At 40.1% G+C, this 25,194-nt stretch overlaps 1 protein-coding gene across 12 annotated transcripts in view; it reads right to left on the reverse strand.

The window, feature by feature from the left end:
* The window catches only part of RUNX2 (RUNX family transcription factor 2), a 268,350-nt gene that overhangs the window by 176,158 nt on the left and 66,998 nt on the right, over positions 1-25,194 (reverse strand). For 10 of the 12 annotated variants that reach the window (XR_005554635.1, XR_005554636.1, XM_039326192.1 and 7 more), the window contains 2 exons: positions 17,906-18,213; positions 5,422-5,578 (listed from right to left, as the gene is read on the reverse strand). Coding sequence is in view for 10 of the 12 variants with exons in the window: in XM_039326192.1 (XP_039182126.1) it covers positions 5,422-5,578; positions 17,906-18,213 (465 nt within the window). In the remaining 2 variants the exon portion in view is untranslated. Of the gene's footprint in view, positions 1-5,421; positions 5,579-17,905; positions 18,617-19,668; positions 19,975-25,194 lie in introns of those variants that run through there. The other 2 variants (XM_039326193.1, XM_039326197.1) reach the window with 2 other exon arrangements.

Here is a 25,194-nt window from a genome sequence, read left to right on the forward strand (position 1 = left end):
TGATGCCTGTCGATTATTAATTGGAAAGGTCACTTACTGCAAAGCAAAACAGCAGCCTTGAGTGCCATCTTTATTTTCATTCTTTGGTAGGGTCTTAATGGAAAATAAATATGGAGAATGGCTGTAATGTTTAAGAATCAAAATACTGTCACTCAGAACATTTTGAATAGTGCTCCGTTTCACAACAAACAAAGCATGTAGAAAGATGTAGAGAACATTCTGCTCAGAGGCAGTTAGAAGGGATGTTGAAAACTTTAGTATTTTTGTATGTGTCCCTCTGTGTGTACACATCAATATTTACTTCTAATTTTTTGAATTGTTGTGTGAATGAATGTTTTATCTGTGTTCTATGTTTTTAAAAATCTACCCAAATTCTGTTTCTACATGATTCTTGAGAAAATCACTTTTCTTTTGGCCATAACGGTTACTTGCTTGGAAATGGATGTTTGTGGTTGGCCATACCATGGCTCATGGCCTGGAGGAGTCTTCTATTGCAGCTACTGAATTAGGACAGTCAAGACATGTTCTTAGAATTCCTGATGTGCCCACTGGCCAAAACATTACCCTAGTGTGCGAAAGAGACAAGTTGGTCTCTTGGGCAGTTAAGTAATTATACCTAGCTATCCCAGCCAAAACTTTAACCAGACTAATTTAACTCTCATAATTTTCTTAAAGGAGCATTTGGAAAGTTACCCAATGAATTCTGTCAATGGTGATGGAGCCTCTGTTTAAGAGCATATAATTATCTAGAGAAAGTAACTGGTTATAGTGAAATTAGATCAGATTTGCCAAGCACAGGTAGCCTTCAACATATGATCACAACTGAACCCCAAATTTCTGTTATTAAGCAAGACAGTTGTTAAGTGAGATTTGTACCATTTTACAACCTTTCTTGACACAGTTGTTAAGTGAATTACTGCAGTTGTTAAGTTAGTAACATGATTTTTAAGTGAATCTGGCTTCCCCATTGACTTTGCTTGTCAAAAGATTGCAAAAGGTGATCACATGACCCCCGGGGACACTGCAGCCATCATAAATATGAATTTTGATCACGTGACCATGGGGATTCTGCAATCATCGTAAGTGTGAAAAACAGTCACAAATCACCTTTTTCAGTGCTGTTGTAACTTCAAACAGTCACTAAGTGAATGGTTGTACATTGAGGACTCCCTATAGATATGCTCTCTCTGAATTGAAGTATAAATAGTAAATAATATTGGATTACAGCAGAGTTAAAAGTAATATGAAAAAGCCAATATAGGAAGTAGATAACTGGAATAAAGAGTGAGGTGCATATTTGTGTATTGATAAATAACTATGAGGGAAAAAGTATTCCTTTGAGGACAGGAAATAACACATGACTGGAAATGCCTTATGGAATTTGCCTGCTTCTCTGGCTGCCTTCCTATTTCCTCTCTCCTTCTGCAACTATTAATATGCTTCAAAAGACCAGATCAGGCAACTGAAAGCGGATAAAGTGATTAAAGAAGTTAGTGATGGCACAGGGCAGTAGGTAAACAGCTGAGTAGGCCTTTCTAAGTATTTGCACAGCTAGATTAGATAAAAATGCAGAAGAGGATTTCATGTGAAGTTAGAGAAATGATGAAGTCATGATAAACAAGGAACATATGGGAGACCAGAAACAGCTCAGTAAGCCGACTGATAATTTAGACTGTGACTTCAATGTAAAAGAAAGAAGTAAAATTAGAAACACATAAGAGTGTGTGGACATTCGATTTCCACCAAATAGGAAAGAAAAACACTAACATACTTTTTATTTTCAAAGTTCAAAGTTTATTTTCAAAGACCACCTGCAGTGGTCCCTTCTTAGAAGTTGGCTCCTCTTAAAGCAGTGGTTCTCAACCTTTCTAATGCCGCGACCCCATAATACAGTTCCCCATGTTGTGGTGACTCCCAATCACTTATACATCACCGGGTGCCAGGGGCGTGGCCAAAGAAAAGGGGAAAAAAATGGCGGACAGCCTTGTTTGGCGACCCCCGTGAAATGGTCGTTCGACCCCAAATGGGGTCCCGACCCGCAGGTTGAGAACCACTGTCTTAAAGCCCTCTTTGCCTTTCTCTTTGAATCAAGTGAGAGCAGCAGAGTCCTTTGGAGTCTTACCAATGGGCCTGTCCTTAAAAACAGGAGATGGTTTTTCAAAGCAATCTGATCTGTGATTGCCAGAACAAAGTTCTTCAGTCGGCATAAATTCTCATGTTTGTCCTTGTCTGGTTTTTATCTGCATGTATGTTTCAGAAGTGTTACCTGGACCTTGGCTACAAGGCTACCACGGACCAGTTATGGTGTTGACTTAGCCAAGAACATTCTTGCTGTGTGTAGATCATATAAGCTCCTGTTAGCTACTACTATTTCCTTTCCTGCTATTTTAAGCAGTATCATAAAAATCCTTCACAAATGATAACTCTTTTCTTTCTTTTTCTCTGCTCTGTGTCTGAGAGACAAGTCTGGACCAATTTCTCCATCCTGCCTCTGGCAGCAAAATGCAGCTAGCATTTCGGATCCTCTCCCAAATCCCAGCTGCTTCAAAGGAAATACCCTACTTTCTTCTGTTAAGATCATAAGAAATAGAGGAGGAGGGGGTCAGCTCTGTTTGGACATAATTACACTTCATCAAAAGAAGCTTTCTTCATCTTCCATGCGTGAAAAGTCTGCAAGCAGTTAAGTCTGTCTCCCCCCACCTCTCCCTCCCCCTCCCTCTCTCTCTCTCTCTCTCTCATTCATTCATTCATTCTTATTTCTTTTTTAATATAAAAATTGCTATTTGGGAAAGTAGCCAAAACTTGGAAAGCTAATATAGGAAAACTGCATACACTCTTTGTTTTTTGGGGTTTTTTTGAAGTTCTTTGAATAAATACGTTAAACAGTTTGTAAAGTACACCATCACTTTTTCTAGATTTTGCTCATATTGATCTGAGTAAGCTTCTCACTGATGGTGTGTAACTGTGGGGAATAATCATGATGATTCTCTAATTACTCATTTCATTTTCTTTGTGACAGTTAAAGAAGATAAGGCGGGAAGGAGGGAGGGAGAGAGATAGGCAAACCTTTTCCTCCGTTGAATTTTGAAACACACATGTTCCATCATATTTATGTTTGTTTTCAGCAATAATTATATGATGGAACCACTATACATTTTTTTGCAAACCATCACGTTTTATAAGCCAGAGATCTTTCAAGTATAATCAATCAACATAAAGACAAATCAAAATATCAAAATGTTATTAAAGGGGAAGAAAAACTTATAAAAAGTATAAGGCCTTTCCTTCTTATCCAGAAAGACAGTGATCTTTTTTTATTAAGTTGTATTATCTTTGAAGTTGTATTTTATCATTCAGAATTGAAATCAGCCTGGATGCATAAATGTGTACTGATCACATTTTCAGCTAGGGGTTAGAACAGCAATGCCCTGCAATCTGAGTGAAAGAATTAAGATACAGGTTGAAATTCTGATTGTGTACAATCATGCCTTTGTTCCCAGATTTGAATTTGTGTTAATTACACATCCAGAAAGTTCTGAGGTTTCTCTTTTCATGTAACTGTTTTTGTTTTGCTTTGCTTTGCCTCAGCTGAGGAAGTTTGGAGTCTGTGGCTATGTCTTTTAATGCAGGCCAGAACACAAGACTGGACCCAGAGTGCTCTGAGTATTCAAGTGCAAACAGTATGCTGAAGCAGTCTTCCTCATAAGCACAAAGCTACTAGGCCATGCTATCTTTTTGAATGGTGCCCTCAAACTTGTCTATTTTATTTAAATGTGTAGCCAGCCCTTACCTTCTCTTTCCAAAGGAATAAATCAAATGCCAAATCTAGCAAGGTTTTCCTTACTTTGAGCTATGCACTATTCTTGTTTCAGGAAATGTTGTGGAGTAAATTTTAACTTGAGCCAAAATTTTATTTACAACTAATGCAATGTGGTGAGCAAATACTGCTGCCTTTAGAGATTTTGTTTGCTTATTTTGAGTTATCCACTTAACTATTACCTTCATTTCTCATGCAACTAGCAGAATTCCAAATAGAAATGATTATTAGTCTTATTGATATAAAAGCAATATTGGGGTTGCTTTTTGTAAGAGCAATGACTAACTCCTTAAATCTGTGATGTAGTCACTGAAATAGACAGCTATATAAATTTGTTTTATATATTCAGTACAAAAATAAGGTAGGTACTCTACATTTTCCCCTATTCTCACCTATGTGATAGCTGCAAACATTTTTTTTTCCTCTGCCTATCCACCAGTATCTTCAGTCTTGTTTCTGCTTCCTTTTATGCTTCTCTCTGGATTTCCAGCTACAGTAACTGAAAACATGACATGGAGAAGAATTTTGTGTATTTATTTAACCCATTTATATAGCTGGTCAAGTCTAGACATAAAACCTTTATAAATGGGTCCAATTAACATCCCCTTAGTGGTTTTCAGAGACAACCTTTTCTAAGAAAGACCCATAGAAGGCTTGTGATACCTTGTGAAGTTTTCCCTTAAAATGTAATTAAAGACTGAGAAGCCATGGAAGCTGCAAACTGCTTAGGAAGAAGAGTATATTCACACAATCACAGATATGCATCCCTTGGCCTCCTCCTAATTAAATAAATGCAAAAGCATCACACCACTTCTTTGAGAACATTCAACTTCCTAACCTCCCTTGAAAACTGTCTGAATTAAATTCTCTTTCATCAAATTGAATAAAAAAGTTGATAGAGAAAAGCAGGATCACTTCTCTGCTCAGAACCTATTTAGAAAGTAGTTTGAATGGATTCACAGAAAGTCAATTACATCAAAACCAGAGGAAAGTGTTTATAAACAAACCAGCACTCAATACTAAAATTAGGAAATATATGATAATTTTTCTACTAGAACCAGGAAATATTTTTATCATTAAGACTGTGATCCTATGCATGTTTACTTGAAAAGAATTCACTGAATCCACTAAGACTACCTAACTATTCTTTGGATCTGCAAACACATTTAATAGATTCTTTTTCTTTCCTCATCATTTCCATATGCGAAAAATTGCAAAGTGAACTCTGTACCAAAAGGGAAACACCATCATGCTTCCTTACTTTACCCCGTTTGCTGACATCAGAAAGCAATCTTCCCTCAGAATCCAGATTTTTCTTTCTTTCTTTTTTTTTCCTCTTTGTTCCTTCCTTTGTTTCTTTCATATATAATACATACAGAGAGACACACACATACTGTATATATAGTACATATCCATCCATCCATCTATCCATCCATAGGAAAACAATCCTGTAGCAGGTGACCAAGCCTAAAGAATGCTGCAGCCCACATTTAACCTATAAATGAAAGTTTAACAATAGCAGAATAATAGTTAATGGATTCCATTTTAGATCTTGACTGTTCTTTCAGCTGTTGGTTTAACAAATCTATAATGAAATTATTTACCTCTTCCACTTCTGCCAACGAATCTCAGGTCATTAAACCGTGCCACTTGATTCTTCATTACAGCTGAGGCATTCCTCAGCTCTGCAGAATAATTTTCATCGTTTCCAGCCATGACTGTGACCACTGTCCCATCAGGGACTTCTCCTAAAGCCACCACCTATGACAATAAAGACATAACAATAATCTCTCAATTGTTCTGAATTAAATGCTTGGTAGTTAAAGTTATTTGCACCCTTTAATTGTATCAACAGAAGAGGGGAACTTTCAGGCCAATCATGGCCATTATTTTTCAAATGATTATGAACCCACTCCTTGAGGTCTGAGCACATTTGTAACAGGAAGCAGCCATTCAGTGGCCTCCTCCTGGATATCGCACTCTGGTTTCTACTCCACAGCATAAATTACGCACATAGGTTGCCTGCAATAGACATGAATCCAAATGCATGCAACAGTTGGACAAGATGAACTGGTAGGTTAAGACCACTCTATATTTTCACAGGTTTGTTGCTCATGAGGCTTCCATAGTCAAATAGGGCTGATGCAGTGGTTAGAATGCAGTATTGCAGGCTAAGTCTGCCAACTGCCAGCAGTTCGAGTCTCACTGACTGAAGATTGACTCAGCTTTCCATCCTTCCGAGGTCGATAAAATAAGGACCCAGATTGTTGGGGGCAATATGCTGACTCTGTAAACCGCTTAGAGAAGGCTGTAAAGCACTGTGAAGTGGTATATAAGTCTCATTGCTATTGCTATAAATACCAAGTCTTCAATTACTATATTACAGCAATAGGCCACAGCACTGGCAATCATAACACTGGAGGTGATGTCAAATTGATATGAATTTGCCAAATCAGTTTTGCAGCCATCAGAACTCACCTTGATCATGCTTTTTTTAAACAAGCAGTGCAAATGTCTGCCTTTTTTTCAGTGTAAAACTTATTAAAACAGTAGTGTACGCCCTAAAATAAATATATCAAACAACCAGTGAAAAACTGCTTAACTTCCCCAATACCCCTTTCCTCCCACATGTATGATATCATCACACAGTTCCCACAAAATGGTTAAAAGCGGATCTTGGCTTTCCAAGACTGCTAACTCAGCATACCTCCAGAAACCACATGGGATAGAATAGATAAAATGGCGACCTCCCATGCTTTAATTCTAAAGGAAAGAAAATGTTTGCATGACAATATGCTGATTCTTCAGAACCCTACATCTGTGTGTTCCATTATAGTCTTCACATCCAACTTTCACTCATGGAATAAGTCTGTGTTTAATTTTATTTTAAATAACACAAAGCAAAAGAAGAGAAAAAGTTTCTAGTTCTCATTATCATGGGAAAAACATTGAAAAATATGAGAACTATATTAAATGTTTAAGAATCTCAGTTTAGATTGTCAGTTTTGTTTCTGCAATGTAATTTCTCCTTAGGCTATTTATTATTATAAAGGGTTATCTACAGAACCAAACAAAACAGCACCAAATTATTCTAAATGTAGAAAATAATGTTAATTCACATTTAAAATTAAGCATTTTGCATTTTTAGACTATAGAATTACACTTTATGGATTCTGGAATCTGCATTTATCACAATATATTAAACTGTGATCTCACAGAGCTACAAGGTAACACTTTCAATTCTGTAGTTCCAGAAATAAAGTACACAATCATGATGAAAACACTTGTCAAGTTTATTTTGGACTTCTGTTTCAATATTGCAAATAGCTTTGTGAACTAAGAAACCAATACAACCATAGAAATGACAATAAACTAAGTGGACAGATTTTATTTTCAATTTTGCTTTCTGTCTGCATTTTTCATCATTAAATGTATTTCAGAAACACTATGAACAACTTAGAATTCATGATTTTAGCATGAGGCTCCAATGGGTGTAAACAGATTCAAGGTTAAGCATCTAGGAATCAATTCAGCTGATGATAAAAGAATAAATCAGTCATAGATACATAAATAACCTCCTGCTGAAATTGGCGGGACTATGAAGTGTTCCACATTATTGGACTTCTACCTTTTTCATCATCTGGCATAAAAAGCTTCCACCCAATGGGAGCAAGGAACCCAAATAACTGTAACCTCTGTAAAGGAGGAATTAAATCACCCCTGCTTGATTCCATGCATCCAGGTACACTTTAAGCCAGGGAGGGCACACAAGGTGAGTTTCTATTTTATTAGAAGAAATTGTGCAGTTAAAAAAAGATTTGATTTTGTGAAGAAGAAGGGAGCTTACACTCTCGTATGGAAGAAAGAAAACTTTGTAGTTATCTTGCCTTGTGAAAGACAAGCATTATAGGTGCTACAATTTTAATTTATGAGAGGGGCACCCTTATACATTCTGCTGCTTCAATTATTTCAAAAAAGGAAATTTAGCTGCAGAGTAGTGAGAAAAAATAATTATGTACATACTTAGCAGCATTACTATTTCTGTAAATGCTATCTGATCTCACTTTATCATTGAATGTCAATACTCTTCAGCTGCAAAATGGAACCAGTATTTTATAATGTAAAGTGCACATAGGTTACGTATTTGTATCTGTGGCATCTCCTCTTTCTTCAGTCGAATGTGGGAAGGCCCAGAGTGGAGCCCAGAGATACATTTTCTGCACCAGTTATTATAATGGAAAGTGAACCAGTTAAACTTCTCCCTTTCCTAATTTCTCAAACTATCCCCAGAGCTATTTTGTAATTCTGGACTATAACAATGCAAATATTATTTACGACATATACAACTGAAAAGAATGAATTGTTGCTAATAGCATTCTACATTTAGATCCAGCCTGGTGTAGTGGTGAAGACATCAGATTAGAAATCAGGAGGCTATGAGTAAAGTAAAGTAAAAGTAAAGTAAAAGTAAAAATAAAGTAAAAGTAAAGTAAAGAGTAAAGTAAAGTAAAGTAAAGTTTAGATCCAACATGCAAACTTGGCACCCAACTTAGATTTAATGCTAAAAATGAATCAAGCTATAAAATATAAAATCCTGGGTTGTATAAACAGAGGCACAGAATCAAGATCACATGAGGTATTAGTACCCCTTTATAAAACCCTAGTAAATACTGCAGCCAATTTTGGTCACCATATCACAAAAAAGATGTTGAGACCTTGGAAAAAGTTCAGAGAAGAGCAACTAAGATGATCAAAGGCCTGGAGTCTAAAACGTATGAAGAATGGCTGCAGGACTTGGGTTTGGCTAGTCTAAAGAAAAGAAAAAATAGGGGAGACACGATAGCAGTATTCCAGTATCTGAGGGGCTGCCACAAGGAAGAGGAAATTATACACCAAAGAACCAGAGGGCAGTACAAGAAACAACAGATGGAAACTAATCAATTTGTAATTAAGGAGAAACTTCCTGACAGTGAGGACAATTAACTAGTAGAACAACTTGCCTCCAGAAATCGTGGGCATCACTAGAGATGTTTAAGAAGAGGCTAGACAGTCACTTGTCTGAGATGGTATAGGTCAGTGATAGCAACCCTTTTAGAGACTGAGTGCCCAAAAAATGCCCCGTCCTCACCACCCACCACCTCCACGGCCCGCCGCAGATCGCCCAGGCAGCCCAGCAGCACCATGGCAGCCACTCCCTCTGCCCGTGCCCTGCAGCATCATCTGCATGCAACAGGGCGCAAGGGAAGAGTCTTGACTCTGCTGTCCGGCTGCTATGTGCTTGGCTGCACTGCTCCACATGGGCCACGCCTGGGGGCAACTTTCCTCTGGATGAGGGGGTGGGGAGAGATGGGGCTGTGGCGACAGGTGTGCCCACAGAGAGGGCTCTGAGTGCCGCCTCTGGCACGCATGCCATAGGTTCACAACCACTGGTATAGGTCCTCCTGCTTGAGCAGGGGGCTGGACTAGAATACCTCCAAGGTCCCTTCCAGCTCTATTCTATTCTAATATAGCTCACCTGAAAGTGTATCATGGGCTTTCACAACTAGCCCCAATGATGATATACCATCTTGAAAAATATAGTTATTTTATTTTATCCAGAAACCCAAAATGATTTACTATATGTATTTTGGAAAGATCTGCCCCTTAGCCTATTATATGGAATATGTTCACACATACCACCACTACAGTTAACTCCTATTGTAGGCAGATATGAGAAGGAGGAGCTGACCAACAATATGGAAACAGAACAGCAGCCACAAAAAATGAGGCAAACATAAAAGATACAGTCCTGTTACATGCATACACAGTGATGGCAGTTCATGTCTCCAACCCTGGATTTGGGGAGGAAAGACTTTGGGAAGGAAAACTTTCTCTATTAGGCATTTTAAAAACATGGGTAGAAGCCTGAAGCAAGAAAGTCCAGCAAGAAGAAGTGATGTACTGTAAACTCTTCATGGAAAAAACCTCCACAAGATGATAATTATCCACAATCTCAGGGTGTTCTGACTGTCTCAAATCCCATTGTTTAAATCCCCCCCCCCAGTCTTTATAGAAGAAATGAACTTTTTGAAAATAAAGCGACTTAAGGCCATCTCAACAAGATACATAATTGGTTCTGTTCCATGTACCTGACACCCAATAATTTAACAGAGCTACTTCATAAAAGTAATTTATTTAAATAAGATTTTTAGGGCACACATAATGAGTGCTTCTACAGTTATCTAGAATTTACATGATGTATACTCTCCTTCATGTTGTAAAATGTACTAGGGTGTAAATTAATCCATTTAGTGATCCAATGTGTACTGCTGTTTTTAAGAAATACAGCATGCCCAAAACATCACAAGACCACACTTCCAACTGAGCCCCAAGAATTGTTCTTAGTCTCTTGCATATATTTTTTCTATCTACATAATTTCCAAAGTTATCATGTTTTGAGAGCTTGCATTTTCCACACTAGAAATTAAAGGAATTTTATATTATAGTTTAAAACAGTGATAACAGTTTAACAGTCTGCTAAAACCCTGCAGAATTATATTTTTATCAGCTATTTTAACTTTTGCCATTTTCAGTTCAATGATCAAGGTGAGAACTAAAAACTGAACTGTTTCAATGTTAGCCTTCAATAGTCTATATCAGGGGTAGGCAACCTCGGCTCTTTTATGACTTGTGGACTTCAACTCCTAGAATTCCTGAGTCAGCAGCTGACTCAGGAATTCTGGGAGTTGAAGTCCACAAGTCATAAAAGAGCTGAGGTTGCCTACCCCTGATCTATATCATGTAAAAATCTTATTTGAACAAGTATCTTGAATAAATGTTTAAAACGTATTCTAACTATATCTTTTATCTGGTATCTTTTATAAAATGCAACGTACATTTTGAATTTAATATAAAATATTCATTATTAAAATAATTTTATGTAGCTAAACAGTCAAAAGTACAGCTAAGTGTTTTTTTTAACTAGGAGTCTATGCTGTAACTTATTTGAATTACAGTATTTTTAATAATTAAAATAGCACTCTGCTTGCCTTTCATGTTCTGGACTTTTGCTTGAGACTATTGAAATCAACTGAAAAACTGAGGGTCTGATGGAAATGGAAACATCCTGGATAGCTGCAATACTAGTAACAGCATTATTACTTCACACCAAATGTAATTATTTTGCCTGTTATTTTTAACTTACAAGCTTTTTATTACTACTGGCAACATCAAGGTCAGCAAAAATGTAGAGACCTGAATAACTAAGAATTCTGACTACATTCCTTCGGCCACTTACTTTGGTAAAGTCCCACTGACTCCAATAAGGCTTCTCTGGAGCAAGGGATATGATGAATGGACGCAGTGTCTTTGTGAAAACATAATTAGTGCCCCTAAAAGAAACATTAAAACATTACCAGTGGGTCAAATGCTGGATTCCTAGTCCAGCCCCACTATACAGAATGACTCATGGGAAAGTGGATGGATGGAGATGACCACATTGTTTCCATGTTAATATTATGGAACAGTTACAATTTTCACTTAATAGCTGGTTTTTTCAGCACCTCTTAATTTACTACATAAAGGTATGATATTAAAATTTTCACATTTTACTGGGAGAAAGTTTTTTTAAAAAAATAAAATAAAATATAGTTGAAAATTCTAAAAGAAATGTTTAAACAATCTTATTTCTTTATAAATCTAATCAGTACTTTTCTTCAACCAGCCCCCAAATATAAAGATGATCTTCAGTAATGGTTGACCAATGCAATTTCAACAATATAGAATCTAAAGCAGCCCTCTCCCCCCTCTCTCCTTTCCACCACCCCCCCCCCACAAGTTAGAGAGCATTTCAAGGTAATACTGGAAATCTTATAAACATATTTGCCTCCAGTCAAACCACTGCTTCAGATAAATTTACCCATGGTGGATGATGTATTTGACCATCATGTCAACATGCATTTCCAACTGGCATTTCATTTCATTATTACTATGTGAGATTATTTTCCAATTAAAGACTTTTTATAAGTAAATCCATTTCCTTCAACTGATACTTGAATCGTACTTCAGCAAAGCTGTAAGCAGTTCAGTAACTACTATTAAAACCAATGTAACTTACAAGGCTCCTTTTTCCAAGAAGCTTCTATATATTATGTGCCTTTGAAGTGGATTGATCACATAATAGCTAATACAAGCAATCACTTTAAATCCTGTAATTAATACATGTATTTGCAATCATGCCTTGCTTTTTTCAGAATAATCTACCTCCCAAATAACTTCAGATCCTTTTATGAAAATTATTTAATGGAAACTTTTACCAGTATTTTATTTTACAAATGTTCTTTCCAGTGTGGTCTTTATCAGCAGCAGTACATTATAAACACATTGTACTGCTTTATTTTTTATTTGCATACCATAATTAACCAGTAAAAGATTAAGAACATAGGCCTTTATATTTTCTACCACAACCTTTTTCGATTGCTCAGACTAAATAAACATATATTTGTAAAGTGTGTTTGTGATCACCACAAATCGATACTGATGTATAATATAGACATTATATTGGGTCAGCTTCTTAATTAAATGTCACTGATACTAATACCTCTATATAGCATTTTAAGATTGGATTCTCACATCACATCCCTAATGTTTAAAACTCAGCAGGTGACCGTAATAATTTGAAAGGAGCATGTTTATTTTCCATGGGTGAAAATTATGATACCAGTGTAATTTATCACACATCAACAATATTACAAAAAGGAAACTTTCTCTGTACCTGCCACAGCCTTTTCATTTGAGATGAGAAACATATTTGGCAAATATACAAGCAGAAATCAAGTTTGTATGCATGAACACACATAAACACCCAAGCAAGAGTTTTGAATGCTTTTTCAATTTGCCAGCTGCAGCTTCTACCATGCTAAGCTACAATACAGAATGACTGTAATCAGATCTAAAGATCTCTCTCTTTCTCAGGGATTCTAGGCTACATATAGGCTACATATTGCAGCCAAGCTGTTGATGAACTCAGATAAGGAAAGATCTATCACCCTTCCAACACACAATACAAAACTCAGCTTATAACATTTTCATCCTTTAATGGATGGCCACTGAACTAAGCTGAAAACTTTGTCCAGTTTTAAAGTACAGAATTTCATTTATAAGACCACATGATATATTAGATTCTTCAGTGATTTAGCTACTATTCCCAGGAATCTCCAACTGGAGAGGTCATTGCATGTTTGGAACAAATACAAGCCTGAGCTAAATTCCCAAACCAAACTTACTGTTTTCCTAATAGCTCCATAATGTCTTGTTTATCATTTATGAAGAAAATATCTCTTTCAGTACTAATATTCCACTCTCTGGGGAATCCTGACTGCTTATTCATTTAATCCATGTATTATTTTAAACTCAGAATTCAGTGTAGCTTTGGCTGTTACACCAGGGGGAAAAGCTCTTGCATATGCATTAGATATGATGGACTCGATTTATATTCTTTATATTTTATATATATACCGAATATGCTGGCATACAAGGCGACCCAGCGTATAAGATGACCCGCATCTTTATCGCCGAGCTGCATTCCTAGAACGTCGTCTTATACGTCGGAAACTACCAGTATTTCCGGCGTATAAGACGACTCGGCGTATAAGACGACCCCCGTCTTTGGCGCCGATTTTAGCGCTCGCGGAAGTCGCCTTATACGCTGGCATATACGGTATATATATATATATATATATATATATATATATATATATATATATATATACTATATCTAGATATAGATATATACATATATATATATACATATATATCTAATATATATATATAGAGAGGGGGGGGGGGCGCTTAGCACTTGTATTAAACAGTTTTTTGGTTTGTTATTATCCTGGTGTACGAACTTACTTATTTTCATTGCATGGCTCTACCCAGGATTCGTATTTTTAATATAATTAGAGACATATATACAGTGCTTTTTTTCTAGAAAAAAAAAAAAGGTGCCGGAACTCACACACGTCATACAACCCGCCTTGCCTACCCTATATATATATATATAACGTATTTTCTGGCGTATAAGATGACTTTCTGAACCATAAAATCTTCTCAAAAGTTGGGGGTCGTCTTATATGCCCAGTCGTCTTATACGCCGGAAAATACCGTATTTTCCGGCATATAAGACGACTTTCTAAACCAGCAGTTCTCAACCTGTGAGTCGCGACCATTTTGGGGGTCGAACAACGCTTTCACAGGGGTCGCCTAATACCATCGGAAAACACATATTACTGATGGTCTTAGAAACCAAGACACCGCTCCTCTATCCGGCTGCCGCCACCGACCTCCTCCTCCTCCTCCGCCGGCTCCTCCGCCTCCAGGGCGCCCTTCTCCTCCAACAATGCCTGCTTCTGCCACCGCAGCACCATCGTGTGCGCCCCCGAAGCCGCCCTGGGCTGGCTCAGAGGCCGATCTGAGCTGAGCCGGGTCTGGGCGGCTGCTGGTGCTGTCACTGGGCTGCTCTGCTGCTGCCGCTGCTGCCGGATGAGCTGCAGCGCCGAGCTGGTCTCCATGCCTCCTGGTTGCCCGGCTGTGCTCCATCCCCAGCCACCATCCATGCCACCCAGCCAGCCTCCTTCGCTGTCGGAGGCCGCCTCGGCCCTCTGGCGCCTGGCGTGGCCATGGGTCTGCCAGGTAGTAACGGCTCCTTCCCGGATCGCCGGGCTCCGGAAGCAGCCAGGGGGTGGGGAAGAGGGAGAGGCGGCAGCGATGCCCGCATGTGCGTCGGAGGCCAGCCAGCCGGGCGAGAGAAGCAGCGCCTTCCAAGCTGGAGCTGGCGCTCCGGCCACGCCCCTCTTGTGTGCGGTGGGCTGTGCGGTGTGGAAAGGGGCTCCTGTGACCCCACCGCTGCGATGGCGCTCAGGAGGCTGGAGGGACGGGCTGGTCCTGGGGGGCAGCTGGGAGAGGGCAAGAGGTGCCGAGATGAGGATGGGGGGCTCCAGGTTGGTGGGTGTGAGAGGGAAGCCGGCGGCTCCAGGGGCACGGATCTTCCACGCAGCTTGAGGCCCCAGATGTGCCGCTGCTTGGCTCTCCACCAGAGCCTCCCCCCTCCCTAGGCAATTGTGCAGAGCTCCTTGTGCGTCCTTGGCAGTGCCTCCCCCCTTCAATCTCTCTCTCCTTCCTTCCTTGCATCTCCATCTCCATCCCTTCCCCTTCAATCTCTCTCCTCTTCCTTCCTTCCACCTTCAATCTCCTTCCTTCTCCATCTCCTTCCTTTCCCCTTCAATCTTCCTTCCTTCCTTCCTTCCATCTCCATCTCCATCCCTTGGCGGATGTGAGAGGGTGGCCGGCGGCTCCGAGGCACGCGGATCCTCTGCGCAGCTTCCAAGGCCCCAGATATGCCGGCGCTTGGCTCTCCACCAGGCTCTCCGCCAGAGCCTCCCCCCCCGGGCAATTGTGCAGAGCTGCTTGTGCGTCCTTGGCAGCGCCTCCCCCCTTCAATCTCTCTCTCTCTCCTTCCTTCCTTCCTTCCATCTCCATCTCCATCCCTTCCCCTTCAATCTCTCTTCTTCCTTCCTTCCTTCCCCCTTCAATCTCCTTCCTTCTCCATCTCCTTCCTTTCCCCTTCAATCTTCCTTCCTTCCTTCCTTTCCCTTTCAATCTCCTTCCTTTCCCCTCCAATCTCTCTTCTTCCTTCCTTCCTTCCCCCTTCAATCTCCTTCCTTCTCCATCTCCTTCCTTTCCCCTTCAATCTTCCTTCCTTCCTTCCTTTCCCTTTCAATCTCCTTCCTTTCCCCTCCAATCTTCCTTCCTTCCTTCCATCTCCATCCCTTCCCCTTCAATCTCTTTCTCCTTCCTTCCTTCCTTCCTTTCCCCTTCAATCTCCTTCCTTCTCCATCTCCTTCCTTTCCTTTTCAATCTTCCTTCCTTCCTTCCCCTTCCCTCCCTCCCAACATTTTTGAGCAAGGAAGAGTAAGCTTCTCCAGAGAGCATTGCTATATTGTTTTTGTGATTAATCATTATGCTTTAATTATGTTCAATTCGTAACAATGAAAATACATCCTGCATATCAGATATTTACAGTACGATTCATAACAGTAGCAAAATTACAGTTATGAAATAGCAACGAAAATAATTTTATGGTTGGGGGTCACAACATGACGAACTGTATTAAAGGGTCGCGGCATTAGAAAGGTTGAGAATCACTGTTCTAAACCATGAAAATCTTCTCAAAAGTCGGGGGTCATCTTATACGCCCAGTCGTCTTATACACCGGAAAATACGGTGTGAATATATAATATGGGTACATATAAACAAATTTTGTTTCTATGTATATAAACATAATAAAGTATACATATACTATGTTAATGTCCATGTGAAATGTTTAGCTCTCTTATGTATTAGCTATTATTCCTTTTCTACTGGACAAGAGTCATCCCATGAAAGAAGAAAAGTAGTGGCATAAATCTGTAGTGCAGATAAGGAGATGCAGCTGAGGATTGTGAAAATGGATACATGAGAAAGGAAAATGGAGAAAACATTCTATGTTTTCTAAAAGTGTGAGTATACTGTAAAAAAAATAATAAAGCTATTCTTGATTCAGTTCTGAATAGCATTTCACTGATCTATGATCACGTTAAAAATATTGACTCTCTTTGCCTTGGCCAAAACAAAACAAAACAAAACAAAAAAACCTCAAACCCACACTTCTGGGCAAACGCTTCCTAATTTGCCCAGCAGGAGTCCAACACAATCTCCCCCTCCTCAACAGAAATCTCCCCACTCAGACCAATCAACAGTTTTTCCTTTCTGTCACTAGTTTTAAAGATTCTTTCATCCTCATTACTCCACAAATCAACAAAACACCTTCTATTAAAGAAGTATGTCTAAACAGCTTCCAGCAGAACTTTTTATCTAATGCTCTGGAGAGATACAACAAACACAACCAGATGCAAAAGAGGCACATCCCACAATGAAACTTCTGCTCAAATCCATTTTTAGATCAACATCAATGAATTCAAAGTTCTCCTAGAACAGGCACCCATTTTATGGTTGAGAAAGTTAAACAAACAAACAAAAAAAGGAAAGTTAAAATGACATTGGATGGGTCAGGAAGTTGCCTAGGACCAAAGGATAGAAACACTGCAGAGATCTAACAACCCCCCCCCCCTCTTTCATTCTGGAAAGAATAGTTCCAGTGTCCCCAGAGGTTTTGCCTGATGTTTTGGTCAATTAGATGAATCCTATCTTTATGATTATTTGTGGAAAACATTTTGTAACAGCTGGGGTCATTTTATTTTAAATGCTCTCTGTATATACTAATACATCACTCTAATTTGTGTTCATCTTACCAGGCGGTTTGCTAATAATAAGCCAATGAACTCCGGTCTGGAGCTAATATGAGGGAGGTAAATGTTGATCAAGAACTATAAACAGGCATCCTAGATGGTAAAGAAACTAATAGCCAACAGAGGACTGGAGAACTGTCTAAGGACTAAGACTAAGGATACCTCTGTTTTCCTTGATTACGACCACAAATACACAGTGCCCTCCTTTTCTGATGTGGCAAAAGACACAAATCTCCTATTTTAAAGAGGACCACAAGTCCTCTCCTAAAGGCACAAGATGAATTCATGTTCAAACTTTTCTGCACTTTTCTTTAAGAAGGAAGGATCCTTTGGCCACTGCAATAATCAGGGTAGGGTAGGAAGAGGAGAGGATGCCTTCTTCTTAGGATTTAAGGAAAAGTGAGAAGCAGACTTGTGCCAGTAACAAGGAAGGCTTTAAAAACAGGCAGTGAGGAGGAGGCCATAAAGCGAAGGCTATTAACACCCCCCCCCCAAGAGAAGGCCAGGTACCTATAGATGGGCAATTCCCAGCTAATGGAAAGTTCTATCTCAGTGCTGCTTAAGGTCCTCCTGGAGAATAGCAGCCAACACTTACAAATCCCCCTAAACTGCACGCAGTGGGTGCCAAGGCCCTAACTTATCACATTGGCTCCTGACGCCTTGCCCCTTACCCAGGCCAGGAGGAAATGTGGAAATTGCCTTGGGCCATCGTGAAGGGCGGTGTGTGTGGGGGGGGGAAACTGATGAAAGGTTGCCCAGCTCTCCTTACCTTGAATGCCACCGGGAGAGTTTTGTTGCAGCGCCAGTGTGAAGGCAGCACGGAGCACAAGAAGTTCGGGCTGTCGGTGCGGACCAGCTCGGCTGGGTGGTCGGCGATGATCTCCACCATGGTGCGGTTATCGTGCGGGCGAAGCCTGGGCACCGCCGCCGCTACTGCCGCCGCCTCCTGGTGCTGCTGCTGCTGCTGCTGCTGCTGTTGTTGCTGCTGGGCTGCCGCCACCACCGGGCTGACTTCGCTCATCTTTCCGGGCTGCAGGCTGCTGGAAGGGGGGCTGAACCTCCTGCTGGTGCTGGGATCTACGGGAATACGCATCACAACAGCCACAAGTTAGCGAGGTCTGCAGGGGACTCAGAGGGACCGCTCGAAGAGGCGTTGGAGGAAGACCGGGGGGTGGGTGGGTCGAAAACAGATTCGGGGAGAAGGGACTGGAGGGGACGGAGAGGGATGCGGGGAGGACAAGGGAAACCGGCTCCGATGAAAGGGAGAGCAGAGGGCTTGCGGGGAAAATCGCGGTAGGGAAAAAGTGCGTCTGAATGCGGGAGGCGTTTGGGCGGCCGCGCGGCTTCTTGGCCAAGCGCCGCGGCGAAGTCCCGGCTGCAGCAGAGCTGCGAGCGCGTCTCTTCCTCTCTTTTCGCTCCGTTCCGCTTCGATCGCGCGCCCCGTCTCTCTCTCTCTCTCTCTCTCTCTCTCTCTCGCACCGGCGCGTCTGTCTTCCACTGCTACGTGTTTGGGCTGCTTTGTGCCCCCCCTCCCTCCCCGCGTCCTTATTTTCTTCTTTCTTTGGAAGGGCGAGGAGGTAAACTAGCTTCCTGAGCCTTTTTGCCGCTCCTCCGGGCAAGATTTATTGGCTGGAAGCGGAGTTGCTCGCTTTCCTACGGGGGTCTTTCAGCAAACTCCCCCTCCCTTCCACCCGAGTCGAATAAAACGAAGGTGCGAGTGCACTTGGTGGGCTTTTTGCTCGCGAGTGTTGTCGCTTTGGGTAGCGAATAATAATTGGGAGGGGGCAGGAGAACTTTTGAGCAAAAGTCTGCCCTTCGCTCAGAATGAGCTTCAGTTCTTCTTCCGCAAAACCAGCAAGTTCTCCGGGGTGGGGTTTAGGAAAGGAAAAGTAGTCAAAATAAGGAGGACAGGAACTTTAGGCGGCTCCTGAACTCGAGAATCTGTCAGAGGGCGAACTTCCGACTGGAGCAACAAACTGCGTGGGACGAAAAGCCTGTCTGTCTGTCTGTCTGTGTGTGTGTGTGTGTGTGTGTGGAGGGGGCGGGTTGTCGGGGCGAGTTTCTAAAATAGGCTGCTAGGGGTGGCCTCTGAGGAAGGCGAACAACTCTTGACTTCGGCCAGCACTTCGAAAAAGCCGCGGGGCTGATCTAGCAAAAAAGCCACCGACTGAAAAGGATCGATTTGGGGAGTCAAGAATGGGTCCAGAATGGGTGCGCGTGGGCGTGGGCTGGAGGCTGGGATTTCTAACGATTAGCTGTTTGCGGTTTATATTATAGACAGAACTCTGCCTGCAAGGCTAACGCAACCATTATGCTGATGAGGGGCCGTAGCGCCGGGGGCTTTGCGCGGTCCTCCGGCTCCGATGCTTTCCAAAGCAACTCAAATCCTTCGCGTCCTTGCCTTCCCTCTGCCCGTTCAGAAAAATCCCACTCCGGGAATAGCGAGAATCCCGAGACCCGCCCTGCTCTCTGGGCGAGGGGGGAGTCTTCCTAGACACCCTTCCATTATAAACTTTAAGATCAGCATCTTACTTTCCAAGCAAGCCCCCGATGACCCATTGTCAACACAGTCCCCATTCCAACCCCACATCTGGTAGTCGGAAACCTTTTCGAATCAATTAAGAGTCTTCGGAGGAAGCATTAAAAGGTGGAAGAGCGCTCGATTCGTTCTCGGCACGCGCACAACAACAGGCAGAGCTTACGAAAAGCGTTCGCACACCCAATAGTGGAATAGGGTAAACGCCGCCCAGTGTAGATAACAACCTATCAAATCGGCCCTAATTTCTAAGGTCTGAATTCGGCTTGATCCTTCAGCCTCCCCGCCAAGAACCGCTGCCGGCAGTCCGTGCGCTCAAGGCAAAGGGATCGGCGCGAGAAAAAGTTGAAAGCCGATGGGGTAGCCCCCGCGACCTCCTCTTCCTCTTCCTAATGCAGTTTCACGACAGTTGCTGGGGTGTATTTAGCATCGAGAACTTCCTTCCTTCCTTCTGTTTCTTGACCCAAGAAAGAGGAGGAGGAGGAGGATGCCTGAAAACAACAGGCAAGACCAGCGAGGTCAAAAAAAAACCCCTTTCACCCCATTTGTCACCCGGAGTACTTTTCGAGATAAGAGGGGCCATAGTAGCAGACTTCCTCCCCAGCCACGCGCCTCGTTGATCTCTCTGTTTCGTCTGTCGTCGTTAAAAAAGAAACGCGTTGCAACGACGGTTAGCCCTGAGTTAGGCCTGTTCCCTACCGCCCCAGTCCCGAAACTCCCTGCTTGTTTTAGAGCAAATCGCCGTTCGGGTTGGAGCGACTTTGTCAAGAGAGGACAAGTTCTTGGGGTCTGCATTTTTTTCTTTTAAATACGCAAGTCCATTCTTCCATTACAATTATCCTCCATAGGACACCCAACAAACATCTCTGCTTTCAGATAGAAATGTTTCTTTGTTAGACGATTCTTCTGATCGCTAGTAACTCTTAACATCTGCCCATCTTTTAGAAGGTTTTTTTAGGAACAGAGCCTGATATAATTGTATGGTAAATTTGGTGCAGCCAACTGAAAACATACAACATTGAACATTATTCTTGCACTTTTTTATCATCACTATTAGAATGCAGTTATAATTACCTGAACAGTTGACATTTGCCATTTCAAGCCTAAACAGTTATTCTTCATTTATAAATCCAGTTGATTTATTTAGGATCTGTGCTAAATATATTACTTGTTACTGCATTTGGAATAATTGAGTTGTTGATACCTATTTGGTAATTTATACTGTCTTTAGGACACCTCCACTGAATATTTATAAAATTGCATGCACAATTAATAATATGCTTGTCAGATTTCTATTTGCTTTGTGTAAATCTCATTGAATATAAACTTTCCCTTCTCTGCTGACTAAAAATAAATGTTTAGATGTTTAAGGAAGCTACTGGCAACTAGTGTAAAGAGATACTTAAAATAGCAGTCATTTCTAATGTGGAAATAATATTTTCCTACCAAATGCCTCCACAGTTTTAGGCTTTTAGTAAAAATGATCCTCATTCTCTGGAAAGAAAAAAAGCCTTGATGCAGAGGTAACAGCATTTGATCCTATAAAAGCCCACAATTTAGAGTATTCAGATTATACTTGCTTTTATTCAAGGAACTATTCCAAGTTTACTCCCAGTTTTTACCTGGAACTAAATCTTACTGATTCCAATGGAATTGACTTTCATGATAAAATGGTTTAATAGAAGCCATAATATTTATAAAGATAAATGAAGCTTAGAATTCCATAGATATTATATGATTTGGTTTATACTATCTGCACAAAGCACAAATGCTTTGCTTTTCATCATCTATGTTAAAAAAATATGATCAGAATGCCAGAATGGAAAAGATGCTGAGCAAATAAAAGGATTTGACACTGAGTATATGGAGTGGGAAATTAATTGCAATCAAATTTGAATTGAACACTCTTGATTTTAATGATTTTCAGAAACAGATGTATCACCATTGTCTTGAAAGTAATAGAACTAACTTAATTACATGGGCTTTTATAGATGGCCTTCAATGTAATGAAAGGTTTATTGGCCAAATATAGCATTTAAAATAAATGATTGCAAAACTATATTTAACTTTGTTAATGAAAGTTTCTTTTTTAATTTGATTTCTTTAAGTGCCTTATGAGAGTGGATTGTTTAAAAATCATACTGAGAATGTGTCTCTAATGGCCAGGATTTTGGAAAAGTATATTTCATGGAAGGCAGACATACAGGTGGTCCTTGACTTACAACAGTTCACTTAGTGACTGTTTAAACTTACAATGCCACTGGAAAGACTGACTTATGACCATTTTTCACACTTTCGACTATTGCAGCATCTCTGTGATCACATGATCAAAATTCAGACACTCGGCAACTGATTCATATTTATGACTGTTGCACTGTTCTGGGGTCATGGGATCACCTGTTGCGATCTTCTTACAAGCAAAGTCAATGGGGTAACCAGATTCACTTAACAACAGTTTTATTAACTTAACAACTGCAATGATTCACTTAACAACTGTGGCAAGAGTGGTCGTAAAATGGGGTAAATTCACTTAACAACTGTCTCGCTTAGCAACAGAAATGTTGGGCTCGATTGTGGTCGTAAGGCAAGATCTACTTGTATTTTACCCACAATATGCACAACAGACCACTCATATCTGTGTGTCATTGACTAAAACCACACCACCTTTGAGTCCATTCTCATTGTATTAATAGACAGTTATTGATTTAAAGCATCTTGAGCATATATTACACATTTTCAATTGATTCAAGTGCTATCTAATACAAATAAAACTAAGTAGGAATATTTAATAATTACAGTAGTATAAATAGTGCACTAGCACTGTCTAAATAGTAAGTGTGAATTCCAATTTTTAAATTCATTCAATACCCATAAATACATAGGCTGCTTTGGGAGAAGTTATTTTTTCATTAATGGGACAGACCATTGCTTTATGGTTTCCTAGCTAAGCCACAAACTTACGTTTTCTGAATTTGCCCAGATCCTACCATTTTTCAAGTAAAGACAATTAATCAGAATTGTTTGCCTTATGCACATTCTGTTTTTGATGAAGATGGTTTGTCATTATTTCAGTTGTGCTGTGCTACCTTCATCTGACACTTGGAATACCAGGGGTCATGAGGCTCTGGGATGAGGCTACAAGCATTGCCTACATTACAACATGATTGAGGCTCTTTGATCTTTTCACATGGATGGATCACTTAGGTACAATACATAATTCCTTGACTGCTGTTCTGAAATGTAAGATTAGTGCATATGATGTCTCAGTGGAAGTTAAATTAATCAGAAGTTTATCTATGCCATCAAAATAAACAAATGTTGAATTTGCTTTGCTTTGGCTAAATTACAGTACATTCATACTTTCTTAGCATAATAGAATAAAAGACTAGTTATCAAACAGTTTTACTAAGTTTACAACATTTCTACTCAAATGTTATATACAACATCCTTTATTGTGATCAGTGATTCGTACTCATTAAAATATGGAAGGATATAAACATAATTAAATATATGATAATCAGGGCTACAGTATTTGATTATGTGTCAAGATTGCTGCCACAGAAATCTAATCAAATGATTGGATGGAGGCCCTGATGCAAATTATAAGAAGTGGTTGGATTCGAACCAGGAAGATGACAGCCCAAATAACTATCTAGAATTAAAGAGTGTTTTGTAAATGAAGGGCACCAAGTACCCAATCTATTTAGTGGGGATTGCTATGGGACCCCACAAAAACAAGCTTCCATATACAACATCCTGAATTCCCTGGAAATCTCCATAGTGATATCATGCAAGTTGTCTTTTCTCAAAGCCACAACCTTCCAACAAATAACCTCCATGCTTTGCTACTGAAATCAGGGATAGCCAGGTTGCTGCTTACTGGGAGGAGAAGGTGCAGGAGGGAAGGAAAACACTGTAATATTCAGATAGTGACTTCTGTTTCTCATGGCTGAATATTATGGCCAAGTATAGAAGGCAAATTAAGTGAAGTGATTAACTAGGTTTCAATATAACATATTGTCATTGAACAAATTTTATTATCTGATTTACTGAAAACTACAGGTAGTCCTTGATTTACAACCACAATTGAGTCCAAAATTTATGTTGCTAAGTGAGACATCTGTTAAGTTTTGCCCCGTTTTACAACTTTTTTGCCATTGTTGTTAAGTGAATCATTGTTGTTGTTAAATTAGTAACTCAGTTGTAAAGTGAATCTGGCATCCCGATTGACTTTTCTTATCAGAAGGTTGCAAAGGGTGATCACATTACCCCAGGACAGTGCAACCGTCATAAGTATGAACCAGTTGCCAAGCATCTGGATTTTGATCACGTGACCCTGGGGATGCTGCAATGGGGATAAGTGTGAAAAACGGTCATAAGTCACTTTTTCCAGTGCTGTTGTAACTTTGAATGGTCACTAAATGAACTGTTGTAAGTCAAGGAGTACCTGTATTAAAATGTTACAATTTTATTTAACTGCCAGGAAAGATAATAGCAAAAGAACCTATGAAATAATGTATTTCAGTGTGTTTTAGAATGTTAGTATGTACTATCTAAGACTTCTTTTCAAATGCATTTCATGTGTTTCCAACTATACAGTTCCAAAGGCAAGTAATTTCTTCTGAAATGTAAAAAAATAGATTTTTGAGGCAAACTGAATTATTGATTTCAAATAAATTGGGAGCATAATTTAAGAGATTTTAAACTATATTTTCTAGCCACAAATGTTTCCTATGGCTTAGTATGAGCTAAACCTTTTCAGACAATGTTCCTGCTGGAGGAAGGAAGGGAGTTTATTTTCACCAATTTTTTCTTCTCTTTCCTTGATTGACTGATTATATGTCATCAAGTCAATGCTGTCGCCTAGTGACCCTGTAGTTAGATTGTCTCCAGGATTATCTGTTCCTCACCTGGCCATGCAGATCATGCAGTGGTGTATTCATCATTGCTATAACTGAGTTCATCTACCTTGTTGCTGGGTGGGTATCCTTTTCTTCACTTTCATTCCACCTTGCTAGAACTATGGAGTTTTCAAGGAAACTGGGTCTTTATCTATCCAAAATAGGATAATTTGAACCTACTCATTTATGACCATATTCTTCTACGATTCCTTTGTTTGTTTTCTTGGCTATTCATGGTATTCTCAGAAGTCTTCCCCAAATGTCTCCCTGAAAAATGGGTTTCTGGAGCTAGGGGAATCCTTGAAACAATGTGGGAGTTCATCTAGAAGTTTAAAGCAGAATTGACAAATACTCTCTCCCACCTTTCTTCAGTGGGATCCTCCTCTGTGTATGTCTTGAGGCAGAAATTCAATCTCTGAATTTTGTGTATAAATAATGCATGCTTAAGTCTGCCAACTTCATTCAAACTAAGTTTTCATAATGAGATCAAAGTATAAGTTGTCTCATTTTCCTCCTCTGATTAATTGTAGAAGAATTAAAAGGTGAATGTTATTGAAAAAGGATTATACTACTGTAATGCTTGGGGATTATTCATGATGTGTACAAAATTGGCAAAAGACA

The sequence above is a fragment of the Crotalus tigris genome, unplaced genomic scaffold (assembly GCF_016545835.1).
Source record: "Crotalus tigris isolate CLP2741 ecotype Arizona unplaced genomic scaffold, ASM1654583v1 scf7180000024340.7048381, whole genome shotgun sequence".
Classification (NCBI taxonomy): Eukaryota; Metazoa; Chordata; class Lepidosauria; order Squamata; family Viperidae; genus Crotalus; species Crotalus tigris.